General features: G+C 44.8%; 1 protein-coding gene across 2 annotated transcripts in view; it reads left to right on the top strand.

Annotated features, from left to right (window-relative positions):
- Window positions 1-23,623, top strand: part of FGFRL1 (fibroblast growth factor receptor like 1) — a 243,943-nt gene that overhangs the window by 116,874 nt on the left and 103,446 nt on the right. For both annotated transcript variants that reach the window (XM_074951863.1, XM_074951864.1), the window contains exon 3: window positions 2,274-2,546. In XM_074951863.1, coding sequence (XP_074807964.1) covers window positions 2,274-2,546 — 273 coding nt within the window. The remainder of the gene's footprint in view (window positions 1-2,273; window positions 2,547-23,623) is intronic.

Here is a 23,623-nt window from a genome sequence, read left to right as displayed (position 1 = left end):
AAGGTTTTTGAAGAAGACACTGCTGGGAGGGCCCGATTCCCCCTCCACTGTCCCCAGGTGCCCTACACCACACATTCTTCCCTAACACTACTTATAAGCCACTTTCTGACACCCATGCTCACTTTGAGTAGTACCTTGCTCTGCAGTTGATTTCAGTGTGGTAATTCATGGCGTTGAGGTTCGACTCAGTTTGAGTAAAGTTGCAGAGTCTGCCTTTAACTTAAAAGGAGACTCTAAAATTTGATGCAAGATGTCAGCTAGCATGTAAACTTGTGTGGATTTTGCCCCCCTTACTCATGAAATAAGGTACTACACCATGTGAGGTTGGGTCACAGAACTTGGGGCTAGGTCCTCAGCTAGTGTAGCTCCATTAAAGCCTATGCCCATAACTGATTACTGACAGTGGGTGAATCCCGCAAATGTTAGACTCAGATCAGCCTCCAAAAGTTCTGATGACTCTCTGAAGCTTCTCCAAAGTGTCCAAATGTTTGCAGTTTGCAAAAATTGACTGGACTTCTGAGTTTCTCACAAGAAGGGCTTTGCTTGCAAGACTTCCAGTCCTTAAGGTCCTTGCTGGAAACACACAATGGCAGCATTTGTTATGGTATTTTGACATCCCTTCTGGAATCAGGGGGGCAATGTTACTTAAGAGACCACTTCTCCTATTGGCCTGCTTACAGCAGGTGACGGCTGAGGTGTGCTCTAACTACCATCACCTGGAATTTGGCTTTCCAGGACTGGGGCTCTCAGGTGAGGGTCCCAGCCTTTGGGACTTGCTCACTCTTGGCAGTTCACCAGAGCCCAAATCTATTGAATTCCAGGGCCTGATATGAAGCCTTTCATTGACTTAATCAGGCTTTTGATTAAACCGATTCATTATTTTAGGGCTAGCTCCTGACACCTTTACTCACTTTGAATAGCAGCCTAACCCATCTGCAGTCCCACTGAAGTCAGTGGGACCCACCAGCATGAGTAAGCGTGAGAGAATCTGACCCCTAGTCACTATGGAGCCTGCCTTACTCACGGTGATGAACACTCATGCAGATAGTCTCATTGCAGTAACAGGATTTGCTCTTATAAAGAAATGCGTACAACCATGAGAAAGGATTCCAGCACAGATCCCATAGGGGTCAGGTCCTCTAAGCCGCTGTTGTGAGATGGTGAGCAGCCTCAAACCCATTGAAGCCCAGTGGGGATTGAGGTCACTCAGCACCTCAAGTCATCAGACCCCATTAAAACAGGTGTGTCCTTATGCAGGAACAGGGCACTTATTGACCACGGCTGATTTTGAAATGTTCTGAGAAAGAGGCTGGCTGTTATACTGGTAGGGGCTATAGAAGCTCATAAATCAATGAATCCAATAAAGACAATTATTTAATTAAATAAAGTAACGTACTTGAACATTTTGGCTTTGAATTTAGTTCTGTAACTGGGGGACAGCTGATGGTGTGGGAGACCTTATCACTCTCCCACCCCAGCCTTGTAGTTATCATCATGCAGCACAGTATGTTCATGTTGTCACATTCCAGGACACCTTGTTATGCATGAAACTATCGCCTTGTACCAGCAGGAAACATTCAGCAGTCAGGCCAGTCCAATGAACTTGTCAAGGGAAGGTCGAGGCAATGGATAAAAATATCCCGAAAATTCATCACTTTGCATGTAGGCGATGTTAACATGTCAGGATATCCTGTACCTTGTTGTTAAGTAAATGCTGCCCAGCAAATTCTTTGTGTCCTAGAACCGTTCTAGTGTATTCTTATGATTCCTGCTGCTGACAAAGCCCATCTGGTGACTATTAAAGGGAATTGCTATACATATAAACATAAAAGGATTATAACTCCTTGTTTTAAGTACCAATGCTGTTACGAATTTTGGCTTCAGGATTCGTTATGCTTAAAACAACCAGTGATCTGGGTATCTGGGAACCAGGTCCCCATGACATAGAAAAGGGGTGGGTGAGGTCCGGGGCTGGGGAGGGAGGAAGAGAGAAATACAGCTGACTGCCATTGGCAGGTTAATGCAGTTGGTTAGAGCAATGTGATAAGAATGTCTAAGTTCTGGATTCAAACCCTCCATGGGCTGGTGGTATTTTCTTAGTTGTATCTGTCTGTTGTCTGTTTTTTCCACTTTGATGTAATCTCTTTTCAATAAGTAACTTTTGTTATGTTTGTACAGGGCCCCTCTTCATGACCGGTGGCTTCTAGATGCTACTGCGATAGAACTAGTTCTGATCATATTAATTATTGTTTTTCTTTCCCATTCTTTGTTAGGCCCACCCAGAATTGCTGATAAAGTGATCCACCGGCAGTCCGTGAGGTTAGGAAGAACCATCAAGCTCCTGTGTCCGGTAGAAGGTGACCCACCACCTCTGACTATGTGGATGAAAGATGGACGGACTATCCACAGTGGCTGGACAAGATTCCGGATCCTGCAGCAAGGACTGAAAATCAAGGAGGTGGAAAGTGAAGACGCGGGAACATACATCTGCAAGGCTACCAACGGCTTTGGCAGTATGAGTGTGAACTACACCCTTATTGTGATTGGTAAGTGCCACAGGAGGAAATGTAAATCTTGCCTTTTTTAATGGTAGTGGAGAAGTTTGATTTCTTTTCACCTGGCAGTGATTGCAGACCCTCTTTGCTAATCATTAACTGACCTCCACTTAAATGGCCCATTCCAGTGTTTGAGGATGGCTAAGGCTAGCTACACTGCTGCACATCTCTTGCATTGCAGTCAGCAGCCGCAAGATAAGATTAGGGAGTGCCAAAGGTTACAAATAAACAGAAGTGATGCAATAATCACTAGGGCACAGATCACAACGAATTCCACACAGGAAAGGCTGAGTGATAAGGAGAGGTCATGCTGATCTTTGTGTTTGCTGCTGGAACAGGGTAGTTCTCAAAACGAATTTTAACAAGCCCATATTAAAGGGCACAACAAGGGGATTTGTGCAGTGAGCAGTTGCAGACTATGCAGACTAGAAATAAATCTAGCTACGGTGAAACTAGGCACAGACCTAAAACTGGGCCCTAAGGGTCCCAAGTTTCCAAAGAATCCCCATCAGTCGGGTCAGGATTTAGAATGGGTGTGCAGAGGGCCTCTGTCTTTGAAGGAGAGACCACGGGGGCTAGCCTTGCCTGTGTATGCCCCCAAAATTCTCAAGATCTTGGCCCAGATGATGGAGATCCAAGATCACATGCTGGGTTTGGGTTGATGCTTCTGAGGGCCCAGGAGAGGCCTGAATGATTTTTCCTTCACTCTCAGTGCTCAGAGCGTCTCCACCAGTTGCGGACAGGAAATGTATCCAGCTCTCCTTAGCTGGAGGGAGAGGGCTGGCTAAAAAGTGGCATGTTTCAGGATGCAGAGGGAGGAAAGGAAAGAACTAGAAGGTGGGAAGATGCTATAGGCCTCCACACACCCACCTTCTCCCCCAGCCAAAAGCCTCCTTAACCAGCATGAATGCTTAGCCCACAAAGTCCTATCTCTTTCTCTGCTCATTTTAAACAACCAAAAGCTTCCTGCTGATAAGAGCAGCCTTGCCTGTGAAGACAGAAGAGCCCTGTTTGAACTCTAACCTGCTCCTGCCTCATCCTTCCCAAACAACCCCAGACTCATGCCAGAAACCAGATTCATGGCTCTTTGCCCAAAAAATCTCTGGGGAGAGGAAAGGGGCTGATCATGCCACTCTGCAGAGCGAGTATGGGAGGGGAAGACAAAAGACCCCTTTTCCTGCCTAGAGGAAGGAGCTGCTGGCCTGAGGCAAACTAAGCTGCTTATCCGGCCCTCCTGAGGGAGCCCTGCAGGAGACCATAGCAGGGGAGAGTGCGCTTGGCATCTCTGCCCAGAAAAAGTTTAGAAATAACTTGTGCCTTGCAGAGCTGTTTGCAAAGATGTGCACAGCACAGTCGCCAAAGTGCTGGGAGTGGGGAAGGCACAGAGGGACTGAGGACAGAATTCTTTAAAAACAGCTTCACACCAGCAGGTGGGGCACATTTCCACATCAGCTCCGCTGAAACACTGGGCACAGGAGTCACAATGAGAGCTGTGTGGTGCTGAGCGCGTCTGCAAACCTGGCCCTTATTTAGGTGTCCAAATGGGAGCTGAAGTCTCTTGAAAATCTGGCCCTGAGCTCTTTTGAAAATGTGCTCCTACGGGACTTGCCTAAGGTCACCCAAGACGTCTGTGGCAGAGTTAGGAATTGAACCCCAGCCCTGTGCTTTAACCACAGGGATAGCCTTCCCCTAGGATGGAGTCTCTTAGAATGTCTACACAGCAGCTGGCAGGTGTAATTCCCAGCATAGGTAGACATACCCGTGTTAGCTCTGCTCAGGCTAGTGCCAAAAAATAGAAGTGCAGCATGGCTGGCAGCTTGGGCTAGCCTTCAGAATATGCACTTGGGGGTCGGACAGGATTGCACACAGGCGGCTATTCTGTCCCGCGCCAGTCACACTGCCATTTTTAGCAGGCCAGCTTGAGGTAAGCTAGCACGTGACTGTCTGCCTATCTTTGGAACCACACCTTCCAGCTGCTATGTAGCCCTACCCTTAGTTTCCATCTGAGGAGAGATTGAAAAGACTGGGACTGTTCAATTTAGAAAAGAGATGGCTGAGGGGAGATAGAACAGAGATCTATAAAATCACAAATGGTGTGGAGAAAGTGAAGGGGGAAGTGTTATTTACCTCTTCACGTAACACAAGAACCAGAGGTCACCCAATGAAATTAATAGGCAGCAGTTTTAAAACTAACACAAGGAAGTACTTCTTCACACAACACACAGTCAGCCTGTGGAACTCATTGCCAGGTGACGTTATGAAGGCCAAAAGTACAACTGTGTTAAAAAAAGAATGAGGTAAGTTCCTGGAGGATAGGTCCATCAATGGCTCCTACCCAAAATAGTCAGGGACACAACCCCATGCTCTGGGTGTACCTAAACCTCTGACTGCCAGAAGCTGGCAATGGGCGACAGGGGATGGATCACTTGCTGATTACCTGTTCTGTTCATTCCCTCTGAAACATCTGGCACTGGCCACTGTCAGTAGACACGATACTGGGCTAGATGGACCATTGGTCTGACCCAGTTTGGCCATTGTTAAGATCTTAGTTTTGAAAAGCTAACAGCTCTTAAATAAGGTAACTTAGTTCTCTTCAGTCATGCAGCCTATCAGCTCCTGGGAGCCTCTTCTTTAATGCCTGTAAAGCATTGATACACCTATAGCATGGCAGGGGCCCATAATGACTTTTAAATTTCCTTTGGAAAGATGAGTTGAGGCTTGCGGCCTAGGGTCTGTCCAGTGTGAAATGCCTTTGCAGTGCCAGGGCTGAGGAAATGAGCACACGCTTTCGGGAGTGCTGTGCTGCTAACTGATCCGACAGCAGCTTTAGAGACAGGCTGAGGGAATTCAGTGACTAGGAGCCGATGATTAGTGACATATGGCTGATAGAAGAACAGAGTGAGAAGAGGGGATTCCCAGCTGTGGGAATTGTAGGATGAGTCACTGAAGGCACAACAGGGGGAGCAGGATGACATGAAGACAGTAAATGGATAATGGCAAAGGGCTAAATTTGCCTCATCTTGTGTGAGTGTCCGGGGGGCAGAGGTGATTTTCCCATCCCCAGGAAACCTGCCAGAGAGAATGGGCACCACTGGGTGCTACATAGGGCCTGGATAATGTGCCTAGACGTAGCTTCTTCTAGCACCAAAGGAGCATGGCTAGGTGGTTTGCAGGCACAGTCACATCACCACCTCTGTAAACTGGGGCCTGTTGGAAGTGCTGCTGAGCCTGCTGCCCCCTAAGCCGTTCTGCCTGGCATTGGGGTGGCATAGGTGTAAATGAGGTCAGATATTAGCCAAGTGTCCATCTCCCTCTCTAAACTCTTCTCTGTCATTGCAGCCCGGGTCTGCACAATGACTGCAGCATGATAGTTGTCTGATTTTATGTTTGCTGGATAAGAGAAATAGTTACAGCTTTACTGTGGATGCTGAGTGATGTAAGCAGACACCAGGGCACCTTGAGAGGGGGATTGTAATAGTAATCAGGTGATTCTTGGAATTTGCACTTTGGTGGAGACCTCCAGGCCCCTTAGAGAAGAGAGACCAGGAAATGCTTTAGCAGCATAGAGGTTCTTGTGAGAAGGGAAATCCTCAGGTAATAGGATTTCAATAATGTCAGCTGTTGACTGGGATAACAGCTACTCATACACTAAGAGCCAGCATTGCCTTTGGACATCCTCACCGGCTCCTCTTGACTCCATCCTCTGTTCATTGAAACATCTTATCTCCTTCATCCTCAGTATAACAATTTTGTTGCTATTATGGAAAATTAGAGGACCAAGAGCCTTCTCCTTTTCACTAAGATGCAGTTCATCTTTACTGCTCTTCTATACCCCCGGCCTCTGAAATGTCATCTGTCCAAAACCCACCTGTATCTTTTCAGGCTGACATCAACTTGTCTGATCATCATACCCTAGTCACCATGGTTCAGTAATTTGGCATCGTTCCCAATGTCCTGCTAATGAGCTCATTGCTTCTACCCTATGTATTTACACACTCAATAACACTAGTAGTGACTGAAAGATGTTACCGTCCAATGGCTGTCTGGTGGCCTATGTCCACAACGCATCCACCTTCCACACCAGCATTGGTTCTTTTTTGTTTGTTGGTTGGTTTTTTTGGACTTTAGCAGCCTCAGCGGAAAGGGCAAAGAGTGAATAGGCTATGGAGACTTAACTAATCTCTTACCCCTGGAGATGGTACTTTGGCATATTGATGGGGGAGTGTTACGGAGCTCCCCTTGCCACTGCCTGTCCTTTCCCCATTTTGTGAACCTTTGGATACTGTTCCAGCACCTTACATGGGATCAAAGGGCCCACCCCAATTCCCATTACAATCTGCGGGAAGACTCTCCTTGATTTTACTGGGAATTGAATCGGGCCCAAACTGCGCTTGTTTAAAAAAAACAACAACACAGGGGAGGGATGAAAAATCAGAGGCCAGGAAATGAGAATTAGGGACTAGCATTGAATTGGAGGTGAGGCAAAATCTCTGAAGAGAGCAGGCTGCTCTGGTAAGTTGTATCATCACACAAATTGTATTAATAACAATAGTATTAACAATACTTAGCACAAACACTAGCTAATGAGGCTCTGATCTTGCACCGATTGAAGCATACGGCAATACTCCCATTGACCTCAGTGGGTGCAGGATTGAGCCCATGTGGAATTTAAAGGAGCTAAACATGAAAAAGACAAAAAAACCCAACAAAGTGTATTGAAGAGCGTGGTCCCGAAGCTTGTGATAGAGTTAAGTTAAACAGGGAACAAGTTTGTGCCAAGTGATTATTCGCCTCCCTATGTCTTGATACTAATGCTGGCTAAGAATAGCATCTTTTAACTTCTTAGATTGTTGGTTGTATTTGCTCAGTCCATTCTTGATTGTTGATTATTACATAGCCCTTGTCTCAAATGGCTATCCCTAGACTTCTTCGTTTTATGTTTCAAACTGCTTGCTTGTCTGTAAATGCTCTTTCCCCTGAAATCAGATGTCACCCGAGTATCTTTCCTGCCGAGGTCTGAAAGTCAACACAAGGTACGACTGTGTGATTCTTTCAAAGGATTCAAGTTGGCTCTGAACCTTAATGCATCTGGCAGATGCTGGGGTTTCTTCTTGTGAAAATGCTCTCTGTGTGAAGAGGAACCTTTGTTTATTTTAGAGAACATGGCAGTGTTTTAAAACCAACAGCTTGTCAGCTGGAGGATGGAGAACAAAGTGATGGTGCCGTTTTGTTTGTGCTCCGGAAAGCGCAAACATCATTAAGCAGAATGGCCTTTTGAACCATATGGCCCTTTTTTTTAAATTCATTTTTTAAAGAGCACTTTAAGAATCTTTTTTCAGCATTACTTGTAATGCCATATATTTATACACTACGGCAGGTGCTTGGATACCATCGTGACGGGTGGGGTGTAAGATCCCAAAGAGAGTAGAAAATAGAGCAAGAAAGCATCCTGTCACGTGAATGATTACTGTGGGAGAGCTTGAAAAAATTAAAATCCATTTTCACCATGAAACATGCTGGGTGTTGACGTCAGTGGGGCCAGGATTTCACCTCTGTTCCTTATAATGGAACATAACAAGATGTAGTAATATATGAAAACATACACAGCAGTTTTTATCTAAAGATTTCACAGCACTGTTAGAAAGCACTATATATTTAGCCTCACAACACCCCTTTGAAGGAGGTAGATGTCACGCCCATGTTATATCTGGGGACAGTGTAGCACGGTAAAGTTCAGCGACTTGCTCAAGGTCCTACGAGAACTGGGAGTTAAACCCAGCAATGCTGAATCCCATACCTTTCCTTGCCACTGTATCATGCTTCCTCCCTCCTTTTAAAAGAATAATGGTAAGTTATGGGAAGATCTGCCTTTTGCAGTGATGGCTAAAGAGAGTAACTTTTTGAAGCACATAAACCCCATTATTTAGTGAACTATGTGTGTCTGTCTGTCTCACGTGCATAGCTTAGAAGCTATAGGTGGAGGAGTTGCTTTCAACTCTGTTTCCAATAAGCAACTGCTGACTTCTAACAGAAGGAACTTGTACAGTTCATCCTGAAATAATACCTTACATCAGGAATGTATAGTACAAATAAAATCCTGTGATTGCTATTTTATTATTTACTTGTTATTTCTTGGGACAGACTATTTAAAAAAAATTGATTAAAAGCAACAGGAAAGTGAGGGTTGAGGAAGGCTAAACAAGAAGTTGATTCATCAAAACTTCAGGGATCTCCAGTACTTAGAACCTTTTTTCCTCCCCCTTGTATCCTTTGAAAGAATAGATCTCTTCCCCGTCATCATTATTATTAATTAATATTTATATTCCAGTAGAGTCTAGAGACTCTAGCCAAAATTGGGGCACCTTTCTACCAGGCACTGTACAAACACATAGTAAGAGAGTACAAACACAAGAGACATGGACAGTCAATGACAGTTAGGCTCCTAAGTGCCTAAATCACTTTTGAAAACAGGAGTTAGACTCCTAAATCAGTTACGTGTTGCAATGCTCTAAATACCTCTAAAAATCCTGGCCTAAGGTGACATGCTTGAGCTGGGAACTGAGCCCACCTCTCTTGTATCCCAGGCTAGTACCTTAACCAAAAGACAATCCCTCCTCCACTACTTGCTCCAGAGCCTCTTCTTCCTCCTCTGCCTTTACACAGCCCATCCCTTTTCCCAGTGAACAGGCCTTGCCGAGCCCAGCAAGTTGCTACACTGCTCATATCCAGGTCCCCTTTGAGCGTGGGCTCTGGATCCCAAACATCCAAGAATCCCATTCTAATCCACCTCTGCAAGAAATGTAAGGAAGTAAAAGCAGATAACCAGTAGAAGTAGAAGCTACAGTTTCCTCTCATAGCCAGGCTCAATAGGTTTTGTGGCTTACCACAAGATCTGGGATGGCAATTACAGTGCAGGCAGATTTACTAACACTGGAAGAAGAACTCTTTTTAATCAGTATTAGCATTCTAGTGATTAAGTACATAGTTCCTTATCCCAGAGAATTCCATCAAAAACAAATGAGCTGTACAACCCCACAAGGGTTATTTATATAAATATCCCCATGAAATTGTTATCTCTGGCTGTGCACTGAAGTTTTTTTCTTACTGAATTGATCCGGATGGGCCATTTGCCAGCTCATGATCTGTAGCTATCAAAAGGAACTTTGTTTTTGTCTTTAAACTGAGCAGTCGTGCAGATTTCTGGCTGTGAAAACTGGTTGTGTATGGTGTTCCGGGAACCTGCTGCGCACTCAGATTTCCTTCACAGAGGCAAGTAGAGGAGGTCATGTCTCTGATACTCCACTGTTCAGATAGTTGCTCTGACCGTAAATGGGAGAGCAGGGGCTGCTCTGTCAAAAAATTTCAGCCAACTCTACTCAAGACCTACTGCTACCATGGTGCCTGTGGGAAACTGCCAACCCCACAGGGGCCCTGGGGAAAATATAGCATGGGATCATGTAATTAAAGACCGTATCATAATACATACAGACAAGGGGGAGTGAATTAAGGTTGCACAGATGACCTTAATTCTGGCATTGCCTAACTTTTGAGTGAGTGCTTGACTGTGCAACGTTAATATCGTTTGTGGGTAACTTTCCTAGGATTTTTGAAGGGCATACTGAAAAAAACAAATCCTGTCACGTGGAATCCTATTGGTACACACATGGTTCATCAGCAAGAGTGGAACCTTGCCAGTGCACAGGCCCCTGGCACTTGAGCTAAGGGAGTAACTGACAGCACTAGTAGGTAGTCATCCTGTATGGGGACCAGTCCCTTGAGGGGGATGAGAAATGCACTTAGTTGCTGACAGCAGAGGAATGGTGAGACTCAGAAATGTTGGGCTCTATATTAGGTGAGGGGGGGAGTAGTGTTCTGTAATGGTCACGGACTCTTCTGCTCCATTCCCTCTAGACTTCCCCAGTGCTGTCTCCTCGCCACTCTTGGCTGCTTATCCCAGCCTCACCCTTCCACTCTCACACAGCTCATCCCAGTCTCCTTGTCCAGCCTGTCCCAGTCTCTCCCTCCCTGCACTCCTTATCCCAACCTACTCCTTCCTGCACACGTGTCTGGCTGTTGTCCACTCTGTGTTCATGTCAGACTGATTTTTCCTACAGGGAGAGCATTGAGAGCAAAGAAAAGTCAGCCTCCCTGCTGTCAATTGTGGTTCCCAGTGCCACAGTAGCAGGGGCCAGCAATTTCAGGGAAAATTCTGCTCAGATATGTAACCCCAGGATGGAGCATGCTCAGTACAGACAGAATCTTCAGAAAATCTAGCTGCCAGGACCTCTTAACCAAACAGTTAAAGTTTGGCAAAATTATAAATAACTGAATGCAGGATTTTATCATGGGAAGTGTTGGACAACCTTCACGCCCGGCCTATAAGAACAAATAATATCACTTCGCCCACAAGTCGGGTCATTCATTGAAGGGGAGATCTCCAAAGAACAGCTGGGTGCCATAGGAAATGATATTATTAAATATTTACACTGCGGGCATAGCCACCTCATTCACTGAAGTTAAACACGGAGCTCTTCAATAAGAAAATATTATGGGCCAAATCCTGTGATCTCTGCCAACATTGAGGACCGGTTTTTCAGGACCTGTGAGAACCGCAGAATAGCCTAGGGGACCAATCTGAGTATTGTACCCAACCTTGCAGGGGGGGAAAGAGGCACGTGTGAAGGCGGGGTGGCACCCGGCCCCCCTGAGTCAGCCAAAATGCAGCAGGAAGGGGTAGCTCAGTGGTTTGAATGTTGGCCTGCTAAACCCAGGGTTGTGAGCTCAATCCTTGAGGGAGCCATTTAGGAATCTGGGGCAAAAATTGGGGATTGGTCCTGCTTTGAGCAGGGGGTTGGATGAGATGACCTCCTGAGGTCCCTTCCGATTCCATGATTGCAGCATAAGCTGCTATTGCCAATAAACATGTTAGCAGACTTGAGTTGTTTGACCAAGTACTTGAAGATCAGTACCGTCTTTTATTTGTCTTTGAATATGTACATTTACCCTTTTATTACCCTGTTTAGAGATCTACCAGATAGGGATGGCAGAATTGTCTGGGCCTTGCCATTCTCAGTACACGCAGAGCTATGTAGATTGCTAGTTTCCCTGAGGTTCTGCAGCATGACCAACTTAATCTTGCTAGGATGCATCCCAGCACAACTTCAAAACAAGATCAACATTCAACCCCAAGAAGCAGCTGCTCTGGTGTTTTTCTTTTCTGCTTTGCATCTCAGCCTGTTGTGTTTGTAGTCTCACTTCTTCGGTTTTATGTGGAGGAAGATTGTGGTGAAGAATGCATCACCTTTCTGTTCACATCCTCCTCCTCTTGGCACCTTGACTCCCTTATAGTGTGTCCCATACCACTCATCCACTGTCTGTGTAATGACCTGTAAAATGATGTTACTGAAGGTGGGAGGTTAAAAACAGCCAGTTGTCATAGACTTCTCTGAGCACTTGGAGCCGTACCCTTAGAAACTGAACTGCAACTCACTCTCCAGCAAATCAGGTTTGCTATTGAATGTCTAAAATCTGTCTGCTGAAAGTGATTGCGTAGAGAATCTTTAGCGGCCTTAGAAGATTTATCTTTAAAGTAGCTTTATCCTGCCTGGCCAGCTGCTATTTTATGTTTTTTACAACTTGTCCAAGACAGCTCTCTTTGATAAACAGGCCTCTGTGAAAAATTTGCATTAAAAGAGCCTTTAAAAAAAAAAAAAGTCAATGTAAGTATCCAGGAGGAAAAAAAAAAAAAAGCATGGCAGTGTATGAATGGACATTTATTCTAGCATGGTTCTCACTGCTTATAGTACTAGAAAATCCTGTGTGAAAGAAATAGAGTACAGTAAAATATGGTTTGCATTACAGATCTCCGATGAAGTCATCAATCTGTGTAGAAATCATTTATAGTACAAAAGCTGTGAAAACATTTGTAGCCCGAAGTCAGGTGCGGTCAGCCATCTTGGAAAAGCATGACAAATGCATTTATAGTTGGGTTTTGGCCTCTTAGCAAACTCTGGGGACCAAAGAGAGATGTACTCAGCAATAACTTTGTGAATCAATGTTGAGTCAGCAATGTATGCACCAAGGACACTTTTAATACTACGCAGAAAACTGACATGAGTCAACACTTGACAAAGATGCAGGATTTGAATTTAAAAAACAAGAGTGGTTTAGCTTTCATTAGTCACACTACAGAGTTAGTACTTAATTTTTTCATACATCAACTCCAGCATAAAATGTGAAAGGCAGTCTGTGCAGCATGGGCACAATTACACACCATGTAATCACAACTAATAATGATTATTGTTATGTGAAAATGAGAAACTGCTTGCTATAGTAAATAGTAACAACATTTTCACCTTTAATTTGCTGTGGCCCTAATCTGTGCTGGTGCCTATACCCACAGATTAACACCTGGTGAGGATCTGGCCCCATTAATTCACTGACAGTAATGGTTGTGTTGCTAATTAAAGCCAAGATTGTTTATGGCTCTTGGGAGTTGAGCAGAAGAGGGTGCCTTAAATCGCCACCCAAGAGCCTGGCAGTTGAAGTAATTGCACAAAGAGTGCTACTGGCTAGTTCCCTGTAGGCTCAGCTTGGTCACAGCAATCTGCACAGATCCAATTCCAGAGCTAGGCGAGGGAGCTCATTTTTTGCTGAGAATGTGACATCAGATGTATTGTTAAGAGAAAGCATATTTTGCATCAGGTACAAGGAGTAAACCGAATTCTGCCCTGAGATCTGCAGGAACTCGTCCTGTTGATCAGGGGAGTGAAAAATACTCAGTATGGACATTTGAGTATTTTCACATTTCATTATGAACTTGAAAACTGACTCATATTTCTAAAAAATACTCCCCATGCTTCCCAAAGCGTTCACTAGGCAATGGAGCTCCTCTTCCAGCAAAACAACTCATTGCCTGAGTGAAAATGGACTTATCTCAAGTGAAAGGCAGCTCATCATGGTCAGTTATTTGCATGGCTGTCATGCCTAGAGGCCATGATCTGGTCCCATTGTCTAGACACAGCACAAACATAGGCTGGGATATTTGAAAGTGCCTGAAAGAGTTAGGTGTCCAACTTCAGTTGAAGTTCAATAGTACCTCATTCCCTTAGGCTCCTCTGGAAAAAAGTCAGACACATTCCCTGCCCCAGCATGCTAAGTCTAGAATTTGAATTTTCCCAACTGGAAGTATCCACTTTGTTGAATTTTGTGGGAAAGAACAGGACAGGAGAGAAATCATCTGAAACAAAAAGGTAAATGTTGCTGGAAAAATGTTTCCCCAACTTCAGTGGTTTCAACAAGTGTCACGCACATGGGTCTGAAATCCATATATGGCTCATATTATTTTGTTGCTGAAAAGCTCCTTCTGCATAAGGGCTTTGAAAGAGGTTATTATGCCACAGTATCAATATTAACTGTAGCCTTTCCAAAAATGGCACTGACTAAAAATGTATCAACAAGCCATTCCATTGACGACTCCATGTGAATGGGTGTGTGACGCTGGAAAATACCATGCATGGGTTACAGTAACGTGTCTTGCAGCTCCAGATCCATAACGTAACTCGGTGCTAACACACAAAATAAAACAAAGATCTTGTAAATAATGTGGCCATTAGTTTCATTTGATTTTCTAACATACTTTACGGTATGCTTATCAATACATCATGTGCTAGCCAACAAAGGCCCCACTGTTTCAAATAGACGTCTTTTTCTTTCCCCATCAAGCTGTAACATAGAAGCCAAGTTTGGAAGGTGACAACACCTGTTCACAATTTAAAGGAAATTAAAAGATTTTTTTCCATGAATGTAAGCATGAAAATCATACATATATGTATGTATATATAATTTCCCCCTGCATACTCCATCTGCGGTAGAGGATTGCAAGCCAGAGTTGCAGCCTGTGTAAATTTAAGGCGTGCAGACCATATGGGTGCATTTAGCCCACAATCCTTTGCAGATGCTTTGGAGTGTGTGGCTGCTGCTATGTCCATGCAAATATCAAGCTGCTCTGTTTGCTGTGTGATTATTTGTTTGGGAATGAAAGCAATACGCAGTGTCAAGAGGACTGACATTAAAAGTGTGTTTGATCTATGGCTTCCTTCTGTTAGCTGATATTAATAGAATTAGCCCCTGGTCCAAACTAGTTTGTGGTGGACATTTCACTTCTTTTGCTCGGCGTATCCAAGGGTAAAAATCATTTCACCTCCTATTTTATTGAAAGACTTTATTAATCCCAAACTTCTTTTGGAAAAAAAAAAACAGCCAACCAGCCAGCCAAACACCCACCACGCACAACCCTCCATGCAGACGATAGATAAGAGCCTCAGTTGGTGTCCATGAAGTTGAACCAGTTTACACCAATCTGACCACATCTGTTTACTGATGCTTAGTAATGTTCTAGATTGTTCCTGGTCCTTGAGGGTTGTGTGTGTGGATAAGAGGGGAGGGGCAGAGGAAGGGACTTGAAGTTGCTGACCAAAATTCTGGCCCAGCTGCAGTTCTTGAGCTAAAGGACTGCTATTGCCTAGTGCCCAAAGCAATGCTAACCTATTCAAAAGGGGCAAGGAGCAGCCACAGCCTCACCCTGGCCAGCAGCTTTGCTTCCGCAGAATGAGCGGGAGTGCAGCCTGCATCCTCTTCCGTGGTGGCCCAGCAGCTCTGCTCCCCAGAAGCTCCTGGGGACATTGTGGTAACAGGAGCCAAACACTATGATGGGCCCCAATACACAAAATCAAGATGGTTCCTTCCCCGCAGCTTTAGGATGCCTCCCATCCGCCCAAGATGTCCATCCTAATCCGTGCTCCCCCCTGCTTCCTCCCTGCCCCCTTTGGCTGTGCCCTGTCCTCCCATTCTGCTTTCTCCCACAAGTCTTTGATGCCTTTGCCCAGGGCCGGCCCACAACATTTTGGCACCTGAGGCAGGGAGCTCAAATGATGCGTCCATACCCCCTTGCTTGGGCCAAAACTTCAAAAGGTCTCAATTCTGCCTTCTTCCTGTTCTACTCTTCTCATGGTACTGCTCTTATACCTGCCCCAATAAAGGAGAACTAACAACTTAAAATGCCTTGTTCAAAAATTTTAAGTAACACTTAACTTTCAAATGCCTGAACAGCAAATGTAACTTTTCTTGTCTGCATAGTAAACACTGGCATTTTTATCTGTTTGAATGATCAAAGTGGTGCTTTCTCTGCCTTCTTGGTTGCAAAGATTTGAACTGATTCCTGAAGGTCCACAGTCTGGGCCAGCTCATGCTCTATTGACATGGTTGCAAGGCCAACCAGCCTCTCCTGTGTCATTGTGGAGCGTAGATGTGTTTTTATTAACTTCAGCTTGGAGAAGCTGCGTTCTCCACTGGCAGCTGTTACAGGAAGTGTTAGAAGTGTGCGCAGAGCAACAAAAGCATTTGGAAAGAGGGTGGTCATCCTAGTTGTGCACATATATTCCAGAACAGCCTTTGGAGTTGATCCTGCTGAAATGTATCTTGAACGGGCTTTCAGTTCATCACCTAAATCACTTGCATCAATATCGCGCATGTCATCATGTGTCAACACTGTCTCTAGTGCCCTGCATTGCTGGTGTAGGTCTTCTTCAGGCATAGTGAGGAGTTTTGGAATATCAAATATACCAAATATACTGCTGTGTTCCTTGAGCTGCAAGAAATGTTCTTCAGCTGACTGTATTGCACAATCTAGCACCTGGTTAAAGAATTCAACTTTGAATTGTTGTTTGGGGTCTCATGGGATTATCCCGTGCCTCGTAATCAAAATGTCGTCTTCTTCGGTGACTCTTGTATTCTTGAATGGGTGGGAAAATAGCATCAGTGTGAAGTTCCTCTGCCAACTTCTGTGCACTCTTCGGAACATTTTCAAATCCCTCATCTGACCGGTAAGACTGTAGGTATGACTTTGCTTTGTCCACTTGTTCCATTGCTCCAGATATATCAAGGTCAACACCTTGGAGTCTCTTGCTTACAACATTTATTTCAAACAGTATGTCATGCCACAACACTAAGCCACACAGAAATTTGAAGTTATGTATGTTTCTTGTGATTCCATTTCCCTCTGCCACTGTTCTCCCACGAACAGTTCCTGTCATAGCATTATCCTCCATAATGGCAACCATGGCATTATCTGTCTTCCCAATTTGGAGTTTGATAAGCTTTATCGCCTCCACTCGACTTTCCCACCGTGTGGCACTCCGTGGTTTCAGTGTCAGAGAGGCTGTTCCCAGATGTTGCTTCAAAATTTGCCATCGATGAGTTGATGCAGAGAAAAATACATAGATGCTTTGAATTACATTAAAACATTCAGGAGCCTCACGAGAAGCTGATGCTGCATCACTGACCACCAAGTTTAAAGAATGAGAAGTGCATGGGACAAAAAAAGCTCGAGGGTTTAACTCTCGGATCCATGTCTGCACTCCTCTGTTCTTTCCTCTCATGTTGGCACCATTATAGTAGCCCTGACCTCTCATATCAGCTATCGCAATGCCCATATCTTCCAGCTTCTTAAGAAGCACATTTGTCATACCAGCTCCTGTAGTATCATCAATGTCAATAAATTCTAGAAAATGCTCTCTGACAGTCACCATTGCAGGGACATTTTCACTAGGTTCTGTTGTTGTTACAAAACGCACCATTAAAGTCCTTTATTCCGTATGGCTGATGTCAGATGTGCAGTCCAGAATAACAGAGTAATATCTTGCTGACTTCAGATCTGGCACAATCTTCCGTTTGACATTTGTTGCCAGTAACTGTATGATCTCATTTTGAATTGTTTTTCCAAGGTCGTGGTGTGTGTACATTTCTTGGGTGATGACTCTTCTTAGATGCTCCTGGAGTACAGCATCAAACTCAGCCATCAGCTCCACAATTTTAAGGAAGTTTCCATTGTTTGGCACATACAGCTGATCTGAAGTGCCACACAGTGCTAGGTTTTGGGTACTAAGCATTCTCACAATAGCAATGAGCCTTTCCAGAACATACCCCCCCCCCCCCCGCCCCGCTCTCCTGCTGGTAATAGCTCATCTTAAGTGATTACTCTCCTTACAGTGTGTATGATAACACCCATTTTTTCATGTTCTGTGTGTATATAAATCTCCTCACTGTATTTTCCACTGAATGCATCCAATGAAGTGAGCTGTAGCTCACGAAAGCTTATGCTCAAATAAATTGGTTAGTCTCTAAGGTGCCACAAGTACTCCTTTTCTTTTTGCCAGTAAAGAGACTCTGATGCAGTCTTCTCTTGATGCTGATCATCTGTGGTGGCCTTTAACCTTTGTCTCATCTCAAGCTCTCTGGTGATTTGCTGCCTTCTCATGGCATGCCAGATTTCTAGACAGATTTTTCCAGTCCTTTGTTCCTGTAGACCCCAATGTGGCTGGAACATTAGACTGGAAGCGTTTGCAACAAAAACAGTATGCAGCATTCTGGGTTTTTGAGTACATAAGCCATGGCCTCTCCACTTTGTCACCATTGGGGATTTCACGCCAGTAATTTGTTGGATGGAAACTTCTAGTTTCATTGTCTTTGGGGAACATGAAGTCTTTCACTTGCTGTGGCCCATGCAGTACGAGGAAGTCCCTCAGGCTACTGCTCAAGTGGGTCCCCAGTCCTGGATCATCTAGACTTAAGGAACTAAACTCAGCAGCTGCTGTTTCTTGTGTCTCCACCACACTCTTCTCTGATCTACACTTTTCTTCAGGAATGAGCATGGTTACATCCATTTGAGATGGAGATATGGATGCTGCAGTAGCTGCTAGGTCACCTGCACACTGACCAACTGGAAGATCAGGCATCTCCTCAACACTCACATCCTCACTGGGGACGGAAGGCTCACCGTGAACATGTGTGTCTATGTATCTCAGGAGAGCTCCTTCCTCCTTAGTTAGAAAAGCTTCCTTTGCTTGCTCTCTTTTTCTGAATGCTGCCCCAGAGGGGCGTTTTCTTCTTTCACTCATGACTGCTGTTCTGTGCCAGCTATAGTGGCTCTCAACACTCAGTTGAAGGGGACAATAAGCAGGCTGGTAGCAGGGCCTGGGTGAGGGAAGATATCAGCGGCTTAAGGGCCTAACTGTCTCTTACTACTTCAGTTGACTGCCTGTTCTCCTCAAGTGGGTTCAGGGAAGCAGCAGGAAACAGGAAGCTCCCTGAGAAGCTGGGGTTAATCAGTCCAGGCTCCTGGGGGTGCTAGGGAGGTACATAAGAGGCTCCTCCTCCTCTCTCTCCCTACAGCTCCTGCTGCTTTCTGTTATTCCCTCTTCCTTTTTCTCCTGTCTGCCTGTTATGTCTCTTGTGCCCTCCTTCCTCCAGCACAGCACTCCCCCATCTCTGTGCATCTAGAGCAGAGAGAATCCATATGCACCAGCAGCAGACACAATTTTCTACACGCTGGGTCCTAGTGGCGCCTCCCCCACAGTCTGGCACCTGAGGTGGCCGCCTCAGGTCGCTTCATGGTAAGGCCAGCCCTGCCTTTGCCCCTCTTATCCCTGCCCTCAAACTCCTTGGAGTGTCTTTCCTTCTCCTCACCTGTTCCCTGTTTTCTTAAACCGCTCCTTGATAAAAGCAAGCTGCATCGGCCACCTGCCACACCCCTGGGTGGCTGGCTGCCCATCCCTCATGTGCTGATCCTGTGACTGGCTGCTGCATAGGCCGCCATGGGAGAGGGGTGTGTGAGTGTGTACGTACTGCTGAAAGGGTGCAGTAGGCAGACAGTCGTGTGGGCAAGCAGCATTAAAGGAGCAGCAGAAGATTTGGCAACTTTTCCCCACCCCCATTGGCCTCTGTTTTTCTCTCCAGCATCCCCTGCTGCTTCTGCACTGTCCCTCCTTCCTTCCCTTCACAGTGACCGAAAGGGGGGCGGGCAGCTCCTGTCACCTGACTTTTCTATCCTGTGCCATCACTAGCTCTTGCAGTCCCTTCTGGACTCACAGATGCCCAAGTACAGATGAGGCTGCTGGGCTGGATACTTCCTAGGCACAGAGTAGCAGCCGTGTTAGTCTGTATCCGCAAAAAGAAAAGGAGGACTTGTGGCACCTTAGAGACTAACAAATTTATTTGAGCATAAGCTTTCGTGAGCTACAGCGAAGTGAGCTGTAGCTCATGAAAGCTTATGCTCAAATAAGTTTGTTATTCTCTAAGGTGCCACAAGTCCTCCTTTTCTTTTTCCTAGGCACAATACGTCCAAGAGCTTTCAGCGGGGCACATGCCCACACATTGCCGCCTACCCAGATACAGTGACTGAACCCTCAGATTATATCTCCTATAGTCATAGAGTGAGTAGCACCATGTAACCGCATTTCACTGTTGGCAACATCAAGTAACTGAGAAGTGCCCAGCAGGAAGGTTTGTAGATCAAGGTACAGTATGTAATGCTTACTTATTGTATAATCAGCAGCACTCAGCCTGGTTAATTTATAGAGTGTGAATTACTTTTGCTGATTTAGGAGACTGTCTCTTTGACTTACACCCTCATGATCCGTACATGTAAGTATGTTAGCCATGAAAATGTACGGATGCTGAGGAAGTGTATTATTTCATTTCTGTTGGGTCTGGTTTTGTACCTTTTCCATGCTGTCTTTGGCATTCCGTTTAAGAAAAAGATGGGAAATAAAGAGGGGGAAAAAAGTCTGACAGCATAAACCTATTTTTAAATAATTTTTTGTGTGTGTTCGAGGAGCAAAAGAACATATTCCGTGTTGTACTCAAATAGTATCATTGTTCTAGAATGCTGCTTGCTTTGTAATAATACAGATTTCATAGAAGTCTGGAGAGTTTACATTATACACTTTTTGGCAATAAATTTGGAAAAGAAGAGGGGAAAAAACCCAACATTAATCCCAAGAGCTCTGAAACTCACATGCCTTCTTAAACATACCCTGTTAAAGACATTAAGTCCCTAGCAAACATCCATCTATCAGCAGTCGAGAATTTGTAAAAGGCCCACTTTGTTCTGAACTCCCTGCCCTACTGATTATGCACAGTTCCTTTATTTTGTGAATAGGATGACAACCCCTTAGCCTGGTAATGATGACAGATTTATGTATTTTAACACTCAGACACTGCTATATTTGTTAACGGCTTCCAGACTCCAGCGGTGCTGGAAACGTAGTTTATTTTCATTGTCGGTTTCACTGCTTTTTAAGGTATCCTGCTGCCGCAGCCACTGTAAGCCGTGCTGCTGCTGAACTCGAAGGTTCAGATGTCAAGATGTTAAGAGCACAAGGCACCATCCTCAAACTGCTTCCACTCGTAAAACGTCACTTTCACTCTGGTTGCGCTGACAGGTTAGAACCCTACTGCTCTCATTGAAGCCAAGCAAAAGGGAGAGAGAGAAACAAAAAGCCCAGAAGAGCAGTAAAAGGAGTCAGATAACATAGAAATTACCCCTTCCCTCTGTACCTCCATGATGTATTTTGCAGCTATCAAATTAATGTTTTAAAGAGGGCCTACTTAGAAACCACAGTAACAGTGAAGAACATAAATATACCCTTTTGAAAACCTAACTGTTAAAACACTATACGGGTCAACACCTTTTTCCTCTACACAATGCAAGAGCCTGTGATCCCTCTTTAGATATTTGAATTACCATCTTATATGAATGACAGTACAATAAGGAGACAAACAGTGAAGAACAATGCTCCTGTTTAAACACAACTTAAATTATTAACAATCCATGCACAGAAAATGTTTTTGTGGAGATTAAAGGGAAGCGAGTGTTTTTTTCATTGCAGAAGGTCCAACTCAGCAAAGGCATTAGTAATCTTTCTTTCCATCCATCTTGTAACTAATCCATAACTGTGCTTGTGTTGTGCCCCCTTATTTCAGGGAAATCACCATTTCCAGGCTTGCAAGGAAAAAAATAATGCAGCATTCTTACAGTCCATTAATCTTTTAATGTCAGCCAAACCACAAGGTTTGAGTTTTATGTCACACAAATCAAAGCAATCCTTTTTGACGCAAATGGCTTTTACTACAACTTTTTGGGTAATTCATTGTTTCTTCACAAACTTTTTAAGTTAGTGGGGCTGTTCTCTTGCTTAAAGTTAAGCAAGTGCTTAAGTGCTTTGTTGGATGGGGACCAGAGTGTTTTGCACTGTACAGGAGTGAGTCCTAAATCACAAAAATATTCTGATCTGAGGGGAAACCCCCCTCCCCCCCATTTGATTGGGTTTCCTTCTGCGCACTAGTAAATGTCCCTCATTGTAAAGGGAGGCCATGTGCTTTTGTTTTAGATAGAATAATTTGTAATAATATTTCTGCGGAAAGGCCTTTAAAATAAACAGGGATCCACATCTCATCCTGTCTGACCGGACAGCCAGGAGAGAGAAGAGCCTGTGACAATCCCCCTCATTCGTTGCCCGGGGAATGGGAAAGGGATTGGTTCTACTTCACATGCAGCATGGAATTCCCAGACCCGCCTGATGCTCTCTCCAGAGAAATCCCAGGAATCTAACAGAGGAGAGGAATGGCACCTCCTCAATCCCCCGCACAGCCCACTGTTTGTGCTGTGTTTGCAGCGTCTCCTGACAACTGCAAGCCCACTTCAGCTTCTCCTGGTAGCCACTGTGCACTTTGGCAGAGGAAACACCCAACTGAGGAGCAATTTATGGGAATTCTAGCTGGGGGAGAGCTAGGAATCTGCCCTGTTTCGGAGTGATGCTTTTGTTTGAAGATGGTTTCATGAGTCCTTTTCCTCCCCAGAAGCTTGGGAGATGAAGTACTTGTCAGCTGTGGCTGTTGTGAAAAGTATATGACGCCAAGGATGGGCTATTTATCATTTTTTGAGAAGTCAGGCTGTGCCTCTTTGTCTTGGATGTAAACAATGGGCTAGGCATGTGTTCTGTTCTGACAAACGTATTTCTGAGATGTAAGTAGCCTTCTATTTGTTGTGGCTTATTAGTTGGATTCATCTACTGGGGACCCGTCAGCCCTGACTGGCCAAGTACATTTTCAGAATACATGAGGAGATGCCAAAGAAACTATTCTAGTCCATGTAGACTGGCCACTCTTACAAATGCTGCCTCAAGTATGTCTACTCTGCAAGTGAAAACCCGCCATTGGCCTGTGCCAGCTGACTTGGGCTCATGGGGCTAGGAGTAAGGGGCTGTTTAATTGCAGTGAAGACATTCGAACCCTGCAAGGTGGGAGGATCCCAGAGCTCAGGCTGAAGACCAAGCCCGAATGTCTACAATTAAACAGCCCCTTAGCCCAAGCCCTGCGAACTGAAGTCAGCTGGCCCAGGCCAGTCAGGAGTGTCTAATTCCAGTGTAGATATACCCTTGGAGAAATAACTACTGTTCGCTCAGCATTTGCAAGATCATCTGTACTGCCCTAGAGTAATTTTAGATAATTCAGTGTTGGCGCTTAAAAACTTGTCAAGATAAATTGACAAGGGGCCAAACTGGTGTAACTCAATGGAGTAATGCCAGCAGGGAATTTGGTGCAAGGTGTTAATACCTGTGATATTCACACATACACCAAAGGCAGCTTGTCATTTATGTCTTTTCATGTGACAAGTGTCAATTCTATTCTCCATAACACTATAGGCATGGACTATATCAGTTAATCAGTACTAATTAATAACAACATAGAAGTGGAAAGCTGTATTGTGTGTTGTGCCTCCTGAGAGACGCCACCCAGAAGGATTTAAGTCATCTTTGTGCTCCAGATTCTGGGCTGCTTCTAGGCCTGAAAGAATGCCTAGTGTAAGTTAGAGCTACCCCCGGGCTGCTCTAACTCGCAGCCGCCTCCCTATGGGCGACAATGTGAACCAGAATACCTAGAGCACTGAACATTGAAAGCATGCCCCGTCCTCACTACACTTTGGCCAATGAGGGGAGCACAGTAGGGCTGCTCATATCATCTACCCCAGCCAGTTGTAGTTCCTCTACAGCCCCTGTACACAATGGCAGCCGCATATAGGGAGTGCAGTAAGGGTCAGACTTCTCCCCAAAGAGTATTGTCATCTATTTCTAGATTGCAGGGCTCAAAGAGCAGGAGCACTATACTATTGGGTATAATCCATGCCCATAACTGACATTGATTTCAATGGGAAATCAGTAGAGTTATTC

The sequence above is a fragment of the Natator depressus genome, chromosome 4 (assembly GCF_965152275.1).
Source record: "Natator depressus isolate rNatDep1 chromosome 4, rNatDep2.hap1, whole genome shotgun sequence".
NCBI lineage: Eukaryota > Metazoa > Chordata > Testudines > Cheloniidae > Natator > Natator depressus.
This window is presented reverse-complemented; position numbering and strand designations above follow the sequence as displayed.